The following is an 18,612-nucleotide window of genomic DNA, read 5'->3' as shown; positions in this document are numbered from 1 at the left end:
GCTAGGCCCGCCGCCGCTGCCCTAACCGCGGCCGTCCACCACCACCCCCTGCCTCCGGAGCCAAGGTGAGCATTTTTTTGTTTTTTTCTACTGTTTTTCTTTGTTGTTTAGGTTTAATTAGGTTATTAATAGGTTTAGGTTAGTGGTTGGTTTAGGTTAGTGCTAGATTTAGGTTTAGATAATTAGAAGAAGAAGAAAGTTGAAAAAAAGAAGAAGTAGAAGAAGAGGAAAAAGGAAAAAAAGGAAGAAGAATAAGAAAAAAGTTGAAAAACAGAACAAGAAAGGAAGAAGGATAAGAGGAGGAGGAAGGAGAAGAAAGAAAAAGCAGAACAAGAAAAGGCTCACCCATGGGTCAAGATGTAGTACTTTGTATCGATCTAACCATGGTTTCTTAGTGTCGGTGAATTTTGTGCTGCTCACTTAGGTTGCGTTCGATTCGAGTTAGATAACTGGGTTTGCTTTCATTTTATGCTTCGGAAGTAACATCATTAGCTTAAGTTATTGCTTGCTAAGCTAGTCAGCACTACAAAATTGGAATTTAGAACACTAATTCTTGGGGACCAGCTAATTCAACCTTTTTGGTTGGTTGTTTCAATCCTAGTTTGCAGGGTTAATGCTTTGGTCAGGTTTAGTTTACCCAGCCTTTGTTCCAAAAAAAGGGTTTGGCCGACCCACCTCATACCTTGAATCAAATGTGCTATTGGTTTAGAATGGCACTGTGATTGTGATATCATCGGTTGCAATGTTGTTTGCATACTTTTTCTGAACCAGGTAGATGTATTAAGATGCCTATCAGTCATGTTGGTGAATTGAGAGATGAACTGAGACCATATATACCTTGCTTAACCAAAGGTTTGTCTGTGGACATTCCTCTTTGTGGTTATCATGATGGGGCTGCAGATGAGCTTACTCTGTAACTGAACAAGTTAGTTAATTGCCTTGTTAGCATTTGGTCTTCTGAATTGTTAGTGCTAATCCCCAAATGTATTGATAGATAACACTTGTTCAAGCAACCTTATTAATATGAGGTGTTTGCATAGGTCTTTCCTTTTAAGCGTGGTACCTTTTTGTTTTGCTAATGTGTACTAGGTGCTCCCATCTTCTGTGTCATTGTTACCCTAATTTATAGTCCAGTACAATTGGTCTTTTAGTACAGCCTGTTATCATTCCTATTTCTTTTTATTTGTTGTGCTTGTTGTCCAGCTTACTCTCCGTTACTTTGTCCACTGCTTTCACAATGAGATATTTTGCTTGGATAAACTTGATATAGAGTGGTTATTTTCATCCATGTTTTATGATCTGTTGTAAGGGTACTAATTGGTCTCTTATGCTGCTTATTAGAGATGGGGGAAGCAGCCACCGCCGCTCTGCCACACCGCAGTACGAGTTGGATGCTTCCAAGTTCTTCAGTAACATACTTGGGACTTCAGTATCATACATGACACAGGTATATAAAAGGAGAGATCTCCCCTTCACCCATCTCATTATGATATCTGTTGTTTTCTACATTACTCATTGTCCCAAACTGCAGAGGCTGCCTGACAGTTTAATAAACATGCTGGGTGAAGATCCGCCAAATAATGTGAAGCTGCGACAGGCCGGCAGCGGGTTTTACGGGCTGTGGGATGTGGAGTTGGTGATCAAGGAGGGCCACATGTACTTGTATCGTGGATGGGAGAAGTTCTACCGTGCCTACGACCTACGGCTGGGGTACTTCCTTCCTTCAGGTACGATGACGACGCCACCATGCTCATCATGAAGGTGTTCAACGTGACTATGTGTCGCATGCACTACGCTGACGATGATGATGCCAGTACGTTCTGCCTCTTCTTATTCCTCTACATTTGGCTTTGTCTCACATCGATTGTTAACGGTCATTGTTGCATTTGGACAGGCAATGGGAGCAGCAGCAGCGACACTGGCTACAGCCAAAGCAGCAGCGATTATGGCTGTAGCAAAAGCAACAGCGATTCTGGCTTTAGCGAAAGCAGCAGCGATTCTGGCAGCAGCAAAGCCAACAAGAAGGATGATCCGGACTGGAGTGGGGGGGAAGAGGAGCAGAGTGGGGATGAGGAGCTGCAGGATGACGATGGGCATCAGGCTGAGGATGACCTAGCACTGGTGGTGGTTGGCCAAGGGCAAGAGATGGTGGTGGCTGACCATGGGCAAGAGATGGTGGTGGCTGACCATGGGCAAGAGATGGTGGTGGATGAGGATGACCTAGCGATGGTCGTGCCCGTCCTTCCTGAAGGTGGCCTCGCGATGGTGGTGGTGCCTGACAATGACCACGCATCGGTGGTGGCGCCGGCGATCCCACAGCTGGGCGACATGACCACGCCAATTGTGGTAGAAGACTACATCCCACAACTGCCTCCACCGACTCGCCGCTCTTGGCACATCAGGCTGAGGAAGGAGAAGGAGAAGAACAATGAGAACTGAACTATGTCAGGTATGTCAAATCTCCAAAATGATATATATATATATATATATATATATATATATATATATATATATATATACTTAGTTACCTATGTTATCTCTAATATGCTTAGTTTCCTATAGGTTAGCTCCAAAATTACTTATGTTAGCACAAAATGATCAAATTTACATAATAAGCTTATAGTCTCTTCTTATTCTTCATCTTTTCCAAAATGACATATGTTAGCTTCATTTTACCTAAGTTGGCTCTAATATGCTAACATAGAGCTAATATGCTTAGTTTCCTATAGGTTAGCTCCAAAATTACTTATGTTAGCACAAAATGATCAAGTTTACATAATAAGCTTCTAGTCTTCTTCTTATTCTTTTTCTTTTCCAAAATGACATATGTTAGCTTCATTTTACCTAAGTTGGCTTTAATATGCTAACTTAGAGCTTATATGCTTAGTTTCATATAGGTTAGCTCCAAAATTACTTATGTTAGCACAAAATGATCAAGTTTACATAATAAGCTTATAGTCTTCTTCTTATTCTTCTTCTTTTCCAAAATGACATATGTTAGCTTCATTTTACCTAAGTTGGCTCTAATATGCTAACTTAGAGATTATATGCTTAGTTTCCTATAGGTTAGCTCCAAAATTACTTATGTTAGCACAAAATGATCAAGTTTACATAATAAGCTTATAGTCTTCTTCTTCTTCTTCTTCTTCTTATTCTTCTTCTAGTATTCTTCTAGTGTTCTTCTTCTTCTAATATTCTTCTAGTCTTCTTCTTCTTCTTCTCTTCTTCTTCTTCTTCTTCTAACTTCTTGTTTATCATTTTGCAGATTTGATTTAATTCACGGAAGCTTGCATGGATGGAGTGCTTCTTTTCCATTTGTGTTTTTATTTTGTATCAATGTGAAACTTTTGTGAATTGATGGATAACGGTGTTGGATGAACAATGTGAAACTTTTGTAATACGTAACGGTGGAACTATGTGTTGGCTATGTATGTATATATGATGAAACTTGAGTGTTGGATATGATTGTTATATGGATGCTTGTTGTATATATATATATGTGTGTGTTGGATATCTCATATGTGAAATAGTGACCTGAGATTAAGAAAAAATGAAAAAAAATAAAAAAATTGTTACTAATAGCGCACTTTCATGTGGTGTGCCATTAGTATGCCAGATACTAGTGGCGCACCACACAAGACACTAATGGCGCACTGTGATAATCACACTAATGACGCACTGTGGGCAATACTAATGACGCACCAGTGGTACGCCATTAGAATTTAATTTCTAATGCCGTGATGCTAGTGGCGCACGAGTAGTGCGCCATTAGAAGGCAAAACTGGTGCGCCACTAGCATGCCTTTTCCTAGTAGTGTCCTGACAATAGTAAGATGTCAATCCTATTAACCCTCAGGAATTTAGCTTGAGCATGAAGTCACACATTTCACTGTTTGAGTTTGAAATTATTGTTCTAAAAACAATAATTATTTAGTAACACTAATATTTCTTGAATAAGTAGTTTGACCACAGTTTGACCATAGTTTGACCACAGTTTGACCACGGTTTGACCAGATTTGACCAAAATTCAAAAACAATGAAATAATTATTTAGTAACACTAATATTTCTTGAATAAGTAGTTTGACCATTGTTTGACCACAGTTTGACCATAGTTTGACCACAGTTTGACCAGATTTGACCAAAATTTAAAAAAAACTGAAATAATTATTTAGTAACACTAATATTCTTGAATAATTATTTAGTAACACTAATACTTCTTGAATAAGTAATTTGACCATAGTTTGACCAGATTTAACAAAAAATAAAAAAAACCTGAAATTTGAGCATAACTTTTTTTCCTTTTAGAATTTGAGGATTGTAAAAATTTGCAAACAGGCCATAGGCTGTCAAAATCGGATGCGGATTTTTGTGCTGAACATTTTGATATATTATACGTTTTTTTCTGACATAGTATGCAAAATTTATAGCCGTTTTACATTTTCCCTACACTTTTTGCAAAACATGTCCAAATTTAAGTTTTAAAATTTTCCTAACTAGTAGATGTAGTAACATAACTACATCTTGAAGGATTTTAATTTTTGAAGTTTTTATCATTTTCTTTTGCTTTTTACAAAACTGAAAAGGCGATCCACCGGGGGGGTACAGTTTGAAAATGGGACCTTTAGTACCGGTTCGTGCCACGAACCGGTACTAATGCCTCAAACCCCATTAGTACCGGTTCCTGGCACGAACCGGTACTAATGGGCATCGCATCCATTAGTACCGGTTCGTGGCACCAACCGGGACTAAAGGTCCCATTTGAACCGAGACTAATGCCTTTGCCGCATGAACCGGAACCAATGCTCACATTAGTCCCGGTTCATGACTGAACCGGGACTAATGGGCTAACCCGGCCTGGACCAAAGCCCTGTTTTCTACTAGTGATATGGATTGAAGCTGTAGCCCGATGGATAACCTGCAAGAAATTAAGAGTTGATGATCAGTTAAAAATGTAGTCATTCCGGCATTCATATTGCCCAGAGAATTGCACAAACTCCCACACCGATTTGTCCCTTCAGCTTATCACGAATACCACTCAACCACTTCCCCAACAAATTTGGAATACTTGTTCGTGGTGCTAAATTGTATGTAACATGAATCGTACGCCAGATCAATGTAGTAAATGGACATGACAGGCATAAATGATGAATTGTCTCTCCTCCTGATCACGAAAACAAAAAATTTTGCTACCATGCCAGTTACGCTTAGCAAGATTATCTTTGGTAAGAATTACTTCCTTTGCAAAAACCACATGAAAACTTCGATCTATGAAGGAACCTTTGTTTTTCAAGATGTTTTCTGTGAAAAATAGGTTCGGAATCCATCATATCCGCATACATCGACTTCATAGTAAAGACACAATTACTGGTTAACGTCCATTCGAATGAATCTGGCCTCTGAGTTAGATTAATCGATATCAACTTATATTGAAACCAAATGAATCCACTTAGTCCATTTGTCACTTGGCAAAGCCCTGTAGAATTGCATGTTCAAAGGGCTAGCCCCAAGAAAAGGAGCCACTGAATCCTATTTTCTAAACACAATGTTATATAGAGTTAGGTATTGTAAAGCTAATAGAGTCTCACCCAACCAAGTATCTTCCCAAAAACTTGTCAATTGGCCATCAACAACCCTAAAGAATCGTCTCATAAAAAAGGATCACTTGACCTTCATCCAACCCCTCCAACATGATGAATGGGTAGGCTTAGCATCTACTTGGGATAATGTTTTGGAGTTCAGGTATTTTTTATGCAACAACTCTTGCCAAACGTCTTCCTCGTTAAGTAGCTTATACAATCATTTGCTGAGTAAGCACTTGTTTTTATTTCTAGGTTTCAATGCCCTACCCACCCTGATCCTCAGGCCTACACAAAATGTCTCATTAGTGTACTTCTGCTTCTACTCCTCGCATTGCCGGAAGAAACTAGACCGATAAAAAGTGTAGCCTTTTTAACACCCCTTCAGATATCTCAAAAAAGGGTAGCCTGAACATCGGTAGACTAGTAAGGACAACATTGATGAGGGTAAGTCATCATTCATATGACAAAAGCTTACCGTTCGAATTGTTGAGCTTCTTTTTGAAACGGTCTTCAGTTAATAACCCAACAGACAGTGGTAGAATAATATTTCTAATCACTCATATACTTATATCCCCTTAGTGGCATTTTTAACCCAATCGCCTTAGCTTCCTGTGTGGGGCCCCTTTGTTGGGTTGCCACCTTACCTGGTCGAACAAAGGAATTAATACTACTCCCACCAAGATTGACCCTAGGTAGGCGGCTACCACATCCTATTGACGGCATGCTACGCCGGAGGCACGCGAGAGGCACCCCATAGATGGCAGCGACGTCAACCCCGGATGGAGAGAGGTGGCCATCTCGTTGCAGATTTTAGGTGGTCGTCGCATCTCGTCGATGGCAACGAATGAAGGAGACACAATGGGCGACCACCACATCTCAACGACAGCAGACGACCACGATTACAACCCCACAGGTTGCATAGAAGAGTCGGGTTTCTTACAGATCGATATTTATGGTTGCTTGCTCGGAGTACAGTAACTTCCAAGAAATATATGTCCATTTTCTTACAAATCAATATTTGTGATTGCTTGATCGGTTTACAGAAAGTTCCAAGAAATGTACATTCTTTTTCTTTACTCCCTGCACGTTAGCCTGTTTTTCCACGAGGATAGCTTAGCCTCTTGCACCCAACTTTGTAGTATGCATGCGCAGGAGGCATGCGTAGAAAATAATCAAATCCTCTTCTTCTTACCGGATGAGTACACTTTGGCGAAAGAAGCACCTCTCATGAGAAGTGAAGTTATAGTTTCAAAGTATTCAGATTTTTAACCTGCAACTGGAATAACTCTCCGCACCTAATTTCCAAGTTCAGCTACAGCCTACATATTCACACAACCTCCCTTCCCTTCCTAAAATCATTTGAGATAACAATTCCCAGCGTTAGAAGAACTAGTGGTGCTGGGTTTGTTCTTCCCTTTTTTTTTCAATTCTTCGCTCGTTGTCTCAGGCGGTCCAGCCATTGGATAGGAATGATAGGCATCGGGAGGGTGGTAGCAGCTAGACTGGGAGATGTCTGATCGTGGTTTACTCGCACTCTACACATGAAACTGGAGTCGCAGCGAGACACGTTGTGTGAGCAGGAGCTCGGCGTTGATTACAGTGAAGTTGAGCGCTACTCTATCCTCCACGGCCCCCGCCTCCTCCTAGCCAGATGACTTTGCGGTGTTTCCAAGACAAGGGTTGAAACAGAGGCTATACTATAAGAATGGAGAATTTAAGCTGACAAATACAGACTGTTGAGTTTGTGCTGAATATGAAATGTACGTACATGTTACAAATAGGTTTTGGAGATGTTTTCCACCAATACTAAGCTGAATTAACTAAAGTAGAATTACAGGCTTACGTATTCCCTGGATCTAATTCAGAGCAGAACGGGGCGATAAGAACAGAACTGATGTACTTCATATTAGTCTCATCTTTCCAGTCCAGTACTTGGTCAATAGGAAAATGTTACAAATTCTGCAAAGTGAAAATTAAGTACGTCAGAAATGAGTTGATTTTCCTTGCTGAAACTGGTCACAGAGAAAGGCTTGCCACATAGTGATGTGGATGATTACCTTCACTTTCAGGATATAGGCGCAAAGATTTGGCAAATACAGTAGAGAAGAATGATAAGAGATGAGTAGTTATGAAGTCTTGACGCTTCTCTGTTTACTCCTTCTATGGTAGAGTACTAACCTTCTTTTTTATGGCGGCCCATCATTTTGTGCTTTTTCAAAACAAACTGAGGTCGAACTAGCCCTATCACTCTACTTGATTTCTTTACCCGGTCCATCATATATTTTTTCTTCAAAAAGGAGGATAACCCCCGGCCTCTACATCTCTGATGCACACAGCCAACCCAGTCCATCATATATATGCCTCGTTTTCCATCATCATCAGAGAGAAGAAAAATCAACTAAGCTATAGGGGGTGTAGGTTCCTATTCTCTGCCATGTAATAAAGTGGAATTTATCCAGCAAATTGTCATACTCGATATCTTAATGGTTATTTCCCTAGGCATGGGAGGTATCAGGATGCAAGAAGTTGTGAAACTAGCTCTTCGGTGAAGAAGTTCGCAGAGCTAATGTTAATTAACTCATAATCATATCTGTTCACACGTTGCAAATGCATTCGCCCTGTTATGTTGTTGGCATATTTAGAAGCATACAAATAATTTCGTGTTTAGAAACCTAACACATTCGCTCTCCCTGACCAGGAAAGCTTGCAGGGACGACCAACATCCTTTGTCGTTCCTGGTCAGCTCTCTAGAAAACCCGAAGGCTGCCCAGAGATGCCCTGGAGTCAGTGACCCACCTCAGAGCCTCCGAGCCAAATCATTTCTCCAAACCCCAGAACTCCCTCCCCCACCCCCGCCACCACGTCGTGCCTGCGAGAACGAAGTTCGGCCCAACCCATGTATCTTTCCCTTCCCACTTACCCCTTTGTGGGTGGACCATACATACTCTTCCCCCACCTCCTCTTCAACTTCAAAAATAATAACATTAGAACTATTGATAGAGCTTAGCTCATCTACCCTCTCCTTGTGGGGTTCCTTCATTGTGGAGATGGCTCTTCATGGAGAGCAATGCCACTTACAAGGTGAAAACTCGGAGACCTCCTCTTGTGGAGAAGATTCTCCATGTGTAACTGAAGAATTGCTTGTCTTAAAACTTGGGGACGAAACCTCTCACCATGTTTTTTCGTTCGGGATTTGTAAGAAAGTACGTTGACCGTGTGGTTTGGATCTAGTTATCCATATGTTCTTGAGTTTTGCCCTTGGTTCGCGTCATCAGAGGACCTATGTTGTTTGCCTTGTATAATCAAGCTTCGCGGTGTACACTTGTTGATTCCATCAGGAGGCAGCACTATGAATTTGTCATTCTGTGGTTGGCTTGGCTCAGAGGTGATGATGAGCCGTCTCTTCTTGACCTGGCTAGAATTGCAGCAAAATAGACTGTTTCGACATGTGCTTACAGAAAATATATTCTTTGTATTGGGAATTTGAGACATGCACATTGCCAAGATGTACATGGAAGTCATGGACGATTCTAGTTGGGACAGATCAAAATCCAATTGGTTTCAGTTCGAGAATCCAAATCAGAGGACTTCGCGGTGTCTCCAAGACAGGGTTGAACAGAGGGCTTTAGTACAATGAATGGAGAATAGAAGCTGATAAATTCCCAAATATAGAATGTTGAGTTTGTGCTGAATATAAAATGTACGTACAGGTTACAAATAAGTTTCGGAGAATGTTTTCCACCAATACTAAGGTGAATTAACTAACTAGAATTACAGGCTTACGGACTCCCTGGATCCAATTCACAGCAGTAGGGCACTAAGAACAGAACGGATGTACTTCACACTAGTCTCATCTTTCCAGTCCGGTACTTGGTCGATAGGAAAATGCTACAAATTCTGCAAAAAGTGACATAAAGTACATCAGAAATTAGTTGATTTTCCTTGCTGAAACTGGTCACAGAGAAACGCTTGCCACATAAGGGATGTGGATGATTTCTCTCGCTTCCAGGATATATGCGCAAAGATTTGGCAATTAGAAAAGAATGAATAAGAGATGAGTATTTATGGAGTCTTGATGCTTCTCTATTTACTCCTATGGTAGAGTACGAACCATCTTTATGGCGGACCATAATTTGTGCTTCAAAACAAACTGAGGTCAAACTACACCTATCACTCTACTCGATTTCTCTACCTAGTTCATCATATATATGCCTCTGTTTCCATCATCAGAGAAGAGGAATCAACTGAGCATTAGGGGGTGTTTCTATTCTTCTCCATGTAATAAAGTGGAATGTATCAAGCAAATTATCCTATTTGATATATATCTTATTGGTTATTTCCCTAGGCATGGGAGGTATCATGATGCAAGTTGTGAAACTAGCTCTACAGTGAAGAAGCTCAAAGAATCTATGTTAATTAACTCATAACCCTCTTGGTTCACACACTGCAAATGCGGACGACCGATATCCTCTGTCATGTTTGTTCACTCGGTGAGCACCGTCCATGGGCGGGCTATCTTGTTTGTGTAGCAACCCCCTGTTACCCCCACAGTTTGAGAATTCAGGTCAGATGACTTCACGGTGTTTCCAAGACAAGGGTTGGAACAGAGGCTATAGTATAATAAATGCATAATTGAAGCTGACCAATTCCCAAACATAGGCTGTTGAGTTTGTGCTGAATATAAAATGTACGTGCAGGTTACAAATAAGTTTGGGAGATATTTTCCACCAATACTAAGCTGAATTACCTAACTAGAAATACAGGCTTACAGACTCCCTGGATCCAATTCACAGCAGAGTGGGGCAAAAAGAACAGAACGGATGTACTTCACACTAGTCTCATTTTTCCAGTCCGGTACTTGGTGAATAGGAAAATGTTACAAATTCTGCAAAGTGACAATAAAGTACGTCAGAAATGAGTTGATTTTCCTTGCTGAAACTGCTCACGGAGGAAGGCTGGACACATAATCGATGTGGATGATTTCCAGATAAGTGCCTTTGTTTAATTTTCATTAACTGATAAATTACAACCCCGTACCTTTCTTAGATGCGCATAATGAAGGCTTTCGTCTTCTCAGTGTCCTCGTTGTAGTAAAGCTCTACAAACGTGCCTCCACCGATACCTTTTGCTAGCCTCCCAGGGTTCACACAGATGAACCTTTTATGTTCCTCCGTGTCTTCGTTTACGGAAAGCACCTGCTTCACAAAGTTTGCTTGATATCATTTCATCAGGAAACAAATATAATTAGCTAAAAAGTACAACATGAAAAATCAAGCTCCCTCATGACCTAACGATTTTGAAATTTCAAGATTACAGTGTGTATCACACAATTACCTTCACAGATGGAGCAAGATCAGAAGGAAGCAGAAGAACATCAGGAGCTGATGGGATCTCCAATGCTTCCTTGGCAAGTGAGAAGTCCATGGGCACACCAGCAGCAGGTGGATACAGAGGGTAGTAGCTGTAAGATGGGTATGTTGTGTAAGAATTCAGAACTACAAACATCGTCTGTCCTGAGTAACACAAATTTGCTTAATAGAAACAAAATTGCCTTTGTTGCTTCACTATATGTGTTGCAAGTCTCCCAATCCTATCTGCGGCCTTTCCTCCAGGTGGCTTGCGAGAAATTTCATCACCACTCAGCTGTTTCAAGATGTCTACCGTGCAACAGCCAAATTGTATCTGGAACAGGAAAGACAAACAGTTGTACAGAAGGCTAACATAATAAGGCTAATTGATTTGTTTTATAACATGCATGAACGTAATCCACATCATCCGAGCTGGGTACACAAAGTAGGCCCAATGGGGAATTCACTCTTCCTGAACATGTAACACTAAGGTAGAAAATAAAATAAGTATCTTAAGGCTAACATAAAGAGAATACTTCCGTAAGCTAAATGGCCATAATTCAAAATATTACTTCGTAGCATAATAGCAGAAAAAAGGAGCATAAATATAGATATAACTAACAAATATTATTGCAAGTGCCTTGTAGCTTGCATAATTGTGTTGTGTAACATCAAACTGTATGCGTGTCCATCACATAAATTCTTTCGTCCAATTTGATAGGCGTACCTCATTAGAACTGAACAGACTTGGATTTGACAGACAAGTAATCTGCATAAAAACAGAACAAAAGAATATAATTATTAGATATTTAGCAAAAAATTAATCATAAAGAGTGATGTATTACCTGTTGTGTCATATCTTCAGGTAAATGCAAGTCAAATGCAGGCTGCAGACAGCAATAGCACAGATATATCATTAGAGTTCTTCGCAATAAACAGAACAAAGAGATGCATCATAAGCAAATACAGATGTGTGGATCGATAGCTAAAAGAAAGCACAAATAGATAAAGCACGTTCAGTTACACATATTAACAGGCCCTAGCTTAGACAATCCCTAAATGTAGGGCAGTTCTGGTTTAAGATGGTAGTAAATATGTTTAGCAGGACTAGACATTTGTTGATACATCATAACATAGCATTGTGTTTATAATTGCAAAACAGAAAATTAAAGGCTGGTGTCTCTAAATGAGGAAAGCTACACACCTGGGGGAAAACAGCGTCATGGTGAGCATCACGCACAGATGGAACAAGAATTACGCGAACATTATGCCCCAAATACTGGGTAAAATCTTGAAGCTGGACAAAGATATGAAACAAACTAGTATTACTTAGTAATGGATTTTTCAACCTGCAGGCATGAATCTTTTGTCACTACCTACCTTCCTCAGAATCTCAAAATGGAAAATATCATGAAAGCTCTGGTCAGAAGTTCCTTTTTTGATTTCAGGATGATCAGAGTCGATAAAGGGTCCCATCTATGGAAAAAAATAGTAATTCATATGTGTAGCAATGAAACATATAAATACACACAATATTTCCTGGTCGGGATCCAAAGGCCTCACCAGTATGAGCAATTGGGGCTGCTTACGGCATGCATACGAGAGTAATTCTTGCAATGGCTCGAACAAAAGATTGTCGGTTGTTGTGAAGGGACCTGCTGCAATGACCTGTAAGAAGAATGAGAAAACTAACTATAAAACTCCATTATCATGATGATCACAACAACGTATAGGTTGTAGCCTCGCCAAGATCTGGCCACCTCGCCCTCATCTCTCGGGTGTCTCCGTCGTTCCAGTGTTATACGAACCTAAGATGTTGGTGTGGAATGTACGGGGGCTAAATAGTCGACCTCAGCGTACAGGTGTTCAGAGCCTTGTCAGCACAACAGGCGTGTCCATGTCTGCCTCCAAGAGACTAAGTTGACAATTGTAACCCCTTCTCCAGTAATGGAAGCCCCGCAATTATTTCTGCTTGCCGGCTACTGGCACTCAGGGAGGAATTATATTGTGTGGACAGGCCGCACAGTGAAGCTGTACAATGTCTACCTGGGGGTGAGAACAGTTTCTCGGCTTTGGTCACCCCTACTAAGGGAGATCCTTCCCCTGGATCATTGCATTTAGGAGCTTGGCGCTGTAATGTGGCTCATTTCAGGTCTGTAAAAACCTTCTTTATCTATCTATGCATCAAGACGCAGTCCTTTGCAAGAAAAAATATATACTATCAGTGAGCACTATTATTATAACATGTCGCTAAGTTTGGTCCTTTTCATAAAAACAATGTAGCTAAGTCTGGTAAAGACAGTATAAGAAATATATGTTGCTGCATATAGTGCATGTTTGGTTGCTGTCATGGCCAGCTTGCCATGGCTAGGCAGTAATCTCAGGTGTTTAATTTGTAAGGCCAGGGTTGGATGATGCTGCCTGGGTGTGATTCCCCAGGCCAGGACACGAACCAAACAGCCTATTACTGTGTCAACATTGTAGGTGACAAATTTTCATGCATGGGTACATTTTTTGTTAAAATGTATTGATAGTAAATAACTAAGATTTGAGTTGATTAGTTCTGAGGATAAATACTATTAAAGATTTGAGTTCCTTAGTTCTAAGGACATTCTACCAGCCTACCGTTCTCCTAGTCATTTGGAATACAAAATGTGAAGTGAATGGTACTCCAATAGCAAGGCAAGGAAAAGAGGAAAATAAAATGATTCTATGTTTTTTGATGATAGAATGAACATTGTCATGGTAGTACTGAATCATACTTTCCTTCTAGAGTAAATAAATCATCAGTTTATTGCTAGCATGTAACGATAACATAAATAATCAAACAGGTATTGCACTCCAATGTTTCTCCAATAATCAGGGACTAACCAATGACAACACCCTTGATAGTGTGTTCGAATTTTGATGTCCTTCATGGTCAACAGCTTGTTTCTTAGCACAAGGCAGTTGATCATCCACAGAAACTGGTATGGAATCAATCAACTTTGATGCGACAAAACAGTGTCCACTAGGATTGTGGCCTTCAATACCCACAACCTGTTATTCAACTTTATGTTAATAGTGCACTAGATAATGCATATGGCATGAGAACAAGCTGTGCATACCTGGCCAGGAAACAAAGAGAATTGGTTTATATCCTTCAAATCAAGGCGTACACGCTGTCCCCTGGAGTGCTCAACACTAGAAAAAGTTGATCCTTATAGTTAGCCTAAAGAAACAACCAAATAGTGACCAGAAAAAGTCCAGGTGAACAGGCCCAAGAAGCACACTTACCTGCCCTGCAACAAGATAGATTTTTCATTCAAACGACCTTCCCCATCGCAAATTACCATGCCAACTGCAAACATGTTCTCCTGAAAAGCAAGAATAATTGCATCTGCTTTCAAGATAAAAAATGATAGTTCACTCAGGAAAGTTCAGACGGCATGCAGCAAACCTCTGAAGCAAGGGTAGCATCTGCAGGTTGTCCACAAAGCCCAGTTGCAGAAAACAATCTTGCTGACCTTCCAATACGATCTTCCAGGTAATTAAACTGGAAACATAATATAATAAGCAGCTATAGGTACCAATTAAACAAACAAATAAGTATTGCCCTTACTCGGTCTTCCATCCTGTCATACATGAACCTGCAACCTGGTTCGGGCTTTGATCGTTGAACTTGCAAGGTACATTTTTGACTTGGTTGGATCCTTCTAATTAATTCATCTTCTGAGGTTTCAACCTCGTCTTTACTTGGCACGCTAGCCATGTTATCAGCATTCAGAACATAATGCTGAGTAAATTTATTTACTCGTTGAGCAAAAGGGGTAATACGATCACCATTTGTTTTAGCCGCTCTTGTGGATGATGGCCTTTCAGTTGTCAGAGGAGTTAGCTCGGAGTTAGATGACTCTCCATGTGGCTTTTCCTGTTTCGTGCTTGGTGTGCCCAGGAAGCCCTCTTCATCTGTGTGTGTATTGCTCAAGAGCCTGCAACAGTTACTTCTACATTATGTTTTTCCTTGACAATAGAAAAAAGTATACACTTTTGCTAAAAGTGAAGTAGAACCAATGCACATCAGAGAATCCTGGATTTGGAACTAACATGTCAACATCATTACTGGAGTAAATGTGAAGGTCTGTTTCTTCTTTTATAAGCTTTTCCTTTACTTCATTTTGAAGGTGTGACAGAAAGCCATCCAGGTATGAGCTTTCAACCTTTAACCCATCCAGTTGCCTGCATAAATCAGTTGGTTCAGTTTCCTTGGGCAGTATCATGTAATAAAGAACAAAACAAAATATAAGTTTCTCCACCAGAGCTGTAATTTGTAGCAAATATGGTTTGTCAGATAGAGTTCAGAAAATCTAAAATACAGGACATGGTGTAATGAACGTCGGGCAGAATTCTTAGTGCATCAGGCCAGTATACAACATGAGCCACAAGATTTCAGCCATTTCACTGCCTAAATATGCATAAGACTTAACGCCTCGACAGGAAATACAAATAAGCTTGATGATAGATTATGTCCACAGGTATAAAGATATAGAGGTAGTGATGCTCTACGGACATCACCATGGCGAGTGCTCCATCGTCAAGGGACAAGCGGATCATACTTGCAAAGGTGGATCTACTCCTTTGCGCGTGTCTATCCGCTATTCTCAAGGTGTACTACTTGATTAGCTACGGATTTCAGAAAAAAAAAATACCACTGAGACATTTGAATATCAGGGGATAGTATTTGAATGTAACAAAATTAGCTATTCTTCCGTGATATAATGACTATTGGGGCATTTCACACTAATTTGGTAGTGATGGCTAAATATATACAGTATTTTACTAATCACATACAAAAGCACCACAGATTTAAGCATCTAGTTCATATAGCTACTGATTTCTGAAACAAATTACCTCTCCGAGACATTTGAATAACAGGGGGTGGTATTTCAATGTAATAAAATTAGCTACTCTCTGCTAATATAGTGACTATTGGGACATTTCACACTACAGATTTAAGCATCTAGTTCACATAGTCACTGATTTCAGAAGCTTATGTGTCACCAAACTCAAGTTTGATTCAACGAAACTCCAGGTTTCAGGTCTGATTGTTGTGTCACTGCCCTGACAAAACTGACCCACATATCAGTGCCCCAAGCCCACATCGGGCCATAACAGTGGTGTCACGAAGGAGCACTCCTCATGCCATCAGCCAGGCAACATGGAGATGGGCCAACCAAGGTTCATTAGCGCTCTACCACAGCCAGACCGCTCATCACAGTAACCCTAAAACTCTATGCATGTTTTTGGCAGGTGATCATGAGTTCATGGCCAGGCCATGCAAAAATGAAATGTTGACAAAAGAAAAAATAGTTTCCCCAGAGAAAGGCACCAGACAGGGGCGTTCAAACTTGGCCCTGACGCAACCCATTTATCCATTTTCACACCTGCAAGTGAGATGGATACGGGAAGGAGCTTGGTGGCACATCCATAATATAATGGGTTAGTGTAAGCCATGGTTGTCAGGCTGACACTATGTAAGGTTCAAGCTAAGATCTAAAGTTAAGAGATGCAAATGCTTCTTAAATCTGTAGCTACGTGAAAGAGGTGCTTAAATCTGGAGTATTGTGATAGCTAATACAGAATACATGTAGCTTTGTGGAATTTACATTCGGAAAAGAAAAATAACAGGGAAGACAAAAAATGTTATGCAACTAGTGCTACCAAACTATATTCCAGAGCATAGATCAAAAGTAACACGTAAATACAGGACCCGAATTGCATGCTTCGAAGAGCCAGCTAAAACAATTGAATGGCCTAGGGAGTTCCTGGCAATGATGTGTGCTTCCATGCGCTACTGATATCCATTCGAGCAAAACATGAAATGTACGTACCAGGAATCGCACAAAAACATCGCTACTTCTTCTAGGATTAATCGAATGCTCATAAATCACATTACTGAAGAATTACTGGCTTATATCCAGAACAAATATTCAGTAGTACATTTTTCCCCAAACTCAAATGACATGTTTCAGATATGGTACCAATAAAGGTCAGAATCGATGATTGTCATCAAAACTTAGACGGCTCTATGTGAAAGAAATTACAACATTGTGCAATTTTTTAATCCTATGCGGACTGACCTGTTGAGGTAGTAGACCTCCCAGTTGGAGACGAGATCCGCGGGGCTCATCTTGTAGTTGACGCAGTAGGTCAGCACTGCCAAACACAGAGGAACCAACACCACGCGCATCAGCAAACCAGCCGGCACCGACCAAACGGAATGGAGCACAAGAAAACCGGGGAAACGAGGGGGCGCCTGCTTACGCGTGGAGAGGATCTGGGCGCTGTCGCCGCCGATGGTGAAGCCGCTGCCCTCGAACTCCGCGCGGATCTCCTCCTCCATCGCGGCTGTGGGCGGGCTGGCTCTGCGGAGGGACGGGGCGTCGGGGAGCGGCGGCTCGGTCGGGTGGGGATTTGGGTTTCGGCGGCGGAGATGGGGGAGAGAGTGGGATGGGACGGACGGATGGATTTGGGGTCAGGGGAGGAAGTGGCGGGAACACGAGAGGCCAAATGGCGGGAAAGATTTTGCGGTGGATCCTATTCCCGGGTAACGTGGGGAAAACAGCGCAACGCCGCGCACTGACGAGAGCCCCGCCGGTACATGGGCTGGCCCATTTTTCTGTTTGCTCGGGAAGAACCGGTTTTTTTGTTCTATAATACTTGTTTTCCATTCGCGTTTTTTTGCCTTTTTGAATCCACGAGAATTTTTTAATTCCTGAACATTGTTTGATTTCATGAAGAAAAACTGGAATCATGAAAAAAAACAAATTTATACACACTTTTAAATTCACAAATAATTATAAAATTAACAGAACAATCATTAACATTTTGTGAATTCTGTAGACATATTTTGAATTTATGAATATTTTTTGAGTTAGCTAAAAATTCTTTTAGAATTTATAAAAATTTTAAAATTCATGATTATTTTTTGAATTCACGATTTTCCCATATTCGCAAATATTTTTTGAATTTGCAGATTTTTTTCTTTCCAAATTCATGAACAAATTTTGAAGCCATGATCATTTTATAATTGATAACATTTCTAAAATTTGCGAACATTTTTTGAATTCACAAGTAATTCATTTCTTGTTCACGAGTTTTAAGGAAAATATTATTGTGTTCTTATTCAGAATTAATTCATTTTCATGTGTTTTGTGTCTTTGATTTGATCATGATTCAGAAAAATTAGTAACCAAAAAAGACAAGCAAAATAAAAGAGCAAGTAGTGAGCAGAATATGGGTCTACCGAACTAGCGCACCGAGAGGGAACGGCCCACGTGTTTGTCCTATATCCAACACGTAACCTCATGGAATAGGAGCACCGAAGCAAACCCTAACACGTGCAGCAACAGAACGCCGAGATTTTGCCACACTTCCGTTTGGACGGTCATTAGATCTGACCACGAGGGTAACTAGACTAAACAAACAAAAAGCTGGTTACCCCTTCTAACACTAGTAGAAAACAGGGCTTTCGTTCGGGGCCAGATAAGCCCATTAGTCCTGGTTTAGTCACGAACCGGTACCTATGGGGGCATTGGTCCCGGTTCGTACGGTTAAAGGCATTAGTCACGGTTCGAATGAGCCTTTTAGTCCCAGTTTGAGACACGAATCGGGACTAAAGGGTGCGAAGCCCTCAAACCGGGACT

At 40.7% G+C, this 18,612-nt stretch overlaps 1 protein-coding gene across 3 annotated transcripts; it reads right to left on the bottom strand.

Moving 5' to 3' along the window:
* Positions 1-7,486: 7,486 nt before the first annotated feature.
* On the bottom strand, positions 7,487-17,396 carry LOC119340254 (DNA polymerase alpha subunit B-like). 3 transcript variants are annotated; one of them, XR_005164461.1, is made up of 18 exons: positions 17,231-17,395; positions 17,047-17,122; positions 15,014-15,145; positions 14,529-14,898; positions 14,367-14,462; positions 14,204-14,283; positions 14,035-14,110; positions 13,799-13,966; positions 12,491-12,595; positions 12,308-12,403; positions 12,132-12,224; positions 11,773-11,814; positions 11,655-11,696; positions 11,131-11,261; positions 10,914-11,040; positions 10,617-10,774; positions 10,327-10,464; positions 9,235-9,476 (listed from the first exon to the last, which is right to left on the bottom strand). XR_005164461.1 is itself a non-coding variant. In XM_037612156.1 (17 exons), the coding sequence occupies exons 1-16, from the start codon at positions 17,307-17,309 to the stop codon at positions 10,622-10,624; spliced, it is 1,866 nt and encodes a 621-aa protein (XP_037468053.1). In that variant the 5' UTR covers positions 17,310-17,396; the 3' UTR covers positions 7,487-7,538; positions 10,617-10,621. The 3 variants fall into 3 exon arrangements, 2 of the variants coding, with proteins under 2 accessions (XP_037468053.1, XP_037468052.1); XM_037612156.1 differs by lacking the exons at positions 9,235-9,476; positions 10,327-10,464 and adding an exon at positions 7,487-7,538 and having other exon boundaries at positions 17,231-17,396; XM_037612155.1 differs by lacking the exon at positions 9,235-9,476 and having other exon boundaries at positions 10,191-10,464.
* Positions 17,397-18,612: the final 1,216 nt, after the last annotated feature.

The sequence above is a fragment of the Triticum dicoccoides genome, chromosome 7B (genome assembly GCF_002162155.2).
Source record: "Triticum dicoccoides isolate Atlit2015 ecotype Zavitan chromosome 7B, WEW_v2.0, whole genome shotgun sequence".
NCBI lineage: Eukaryota > Viridiplantae > Streptophyta > Magnoliopsida > Poales > Poaceae > Triticum > Triticum dicoccoides.
This window is presented reverse-complemented; position numbering and strand designations above follow the sequence as displayed.

Bases quoted from the DNA above. Each gene is read 5' to 3' on its own strand.
- LOC119340254 (XM_037612156.1), bottom strand. From the start codon at position 17,309: ATGGAGGAGGAGATCCGCGCGGAGTTCGAGGGCAGCGGCTTCACCATC. The intron at 14,284-14,366 runs GTTTGCTGCATG...CTTGCTTTTCAG, and splicing joins ATGCTACCCTTGCTTCAGAG to GAGAACATGTTTGCAGTTGG. The intron at 11,262-11,654 runs GTACGCCTATCA...TTCCTGTTCCAG, and splicing joins GTCTGTTCAGTTCTAATGAG to ATACAATTTGGCTGTTGCAC.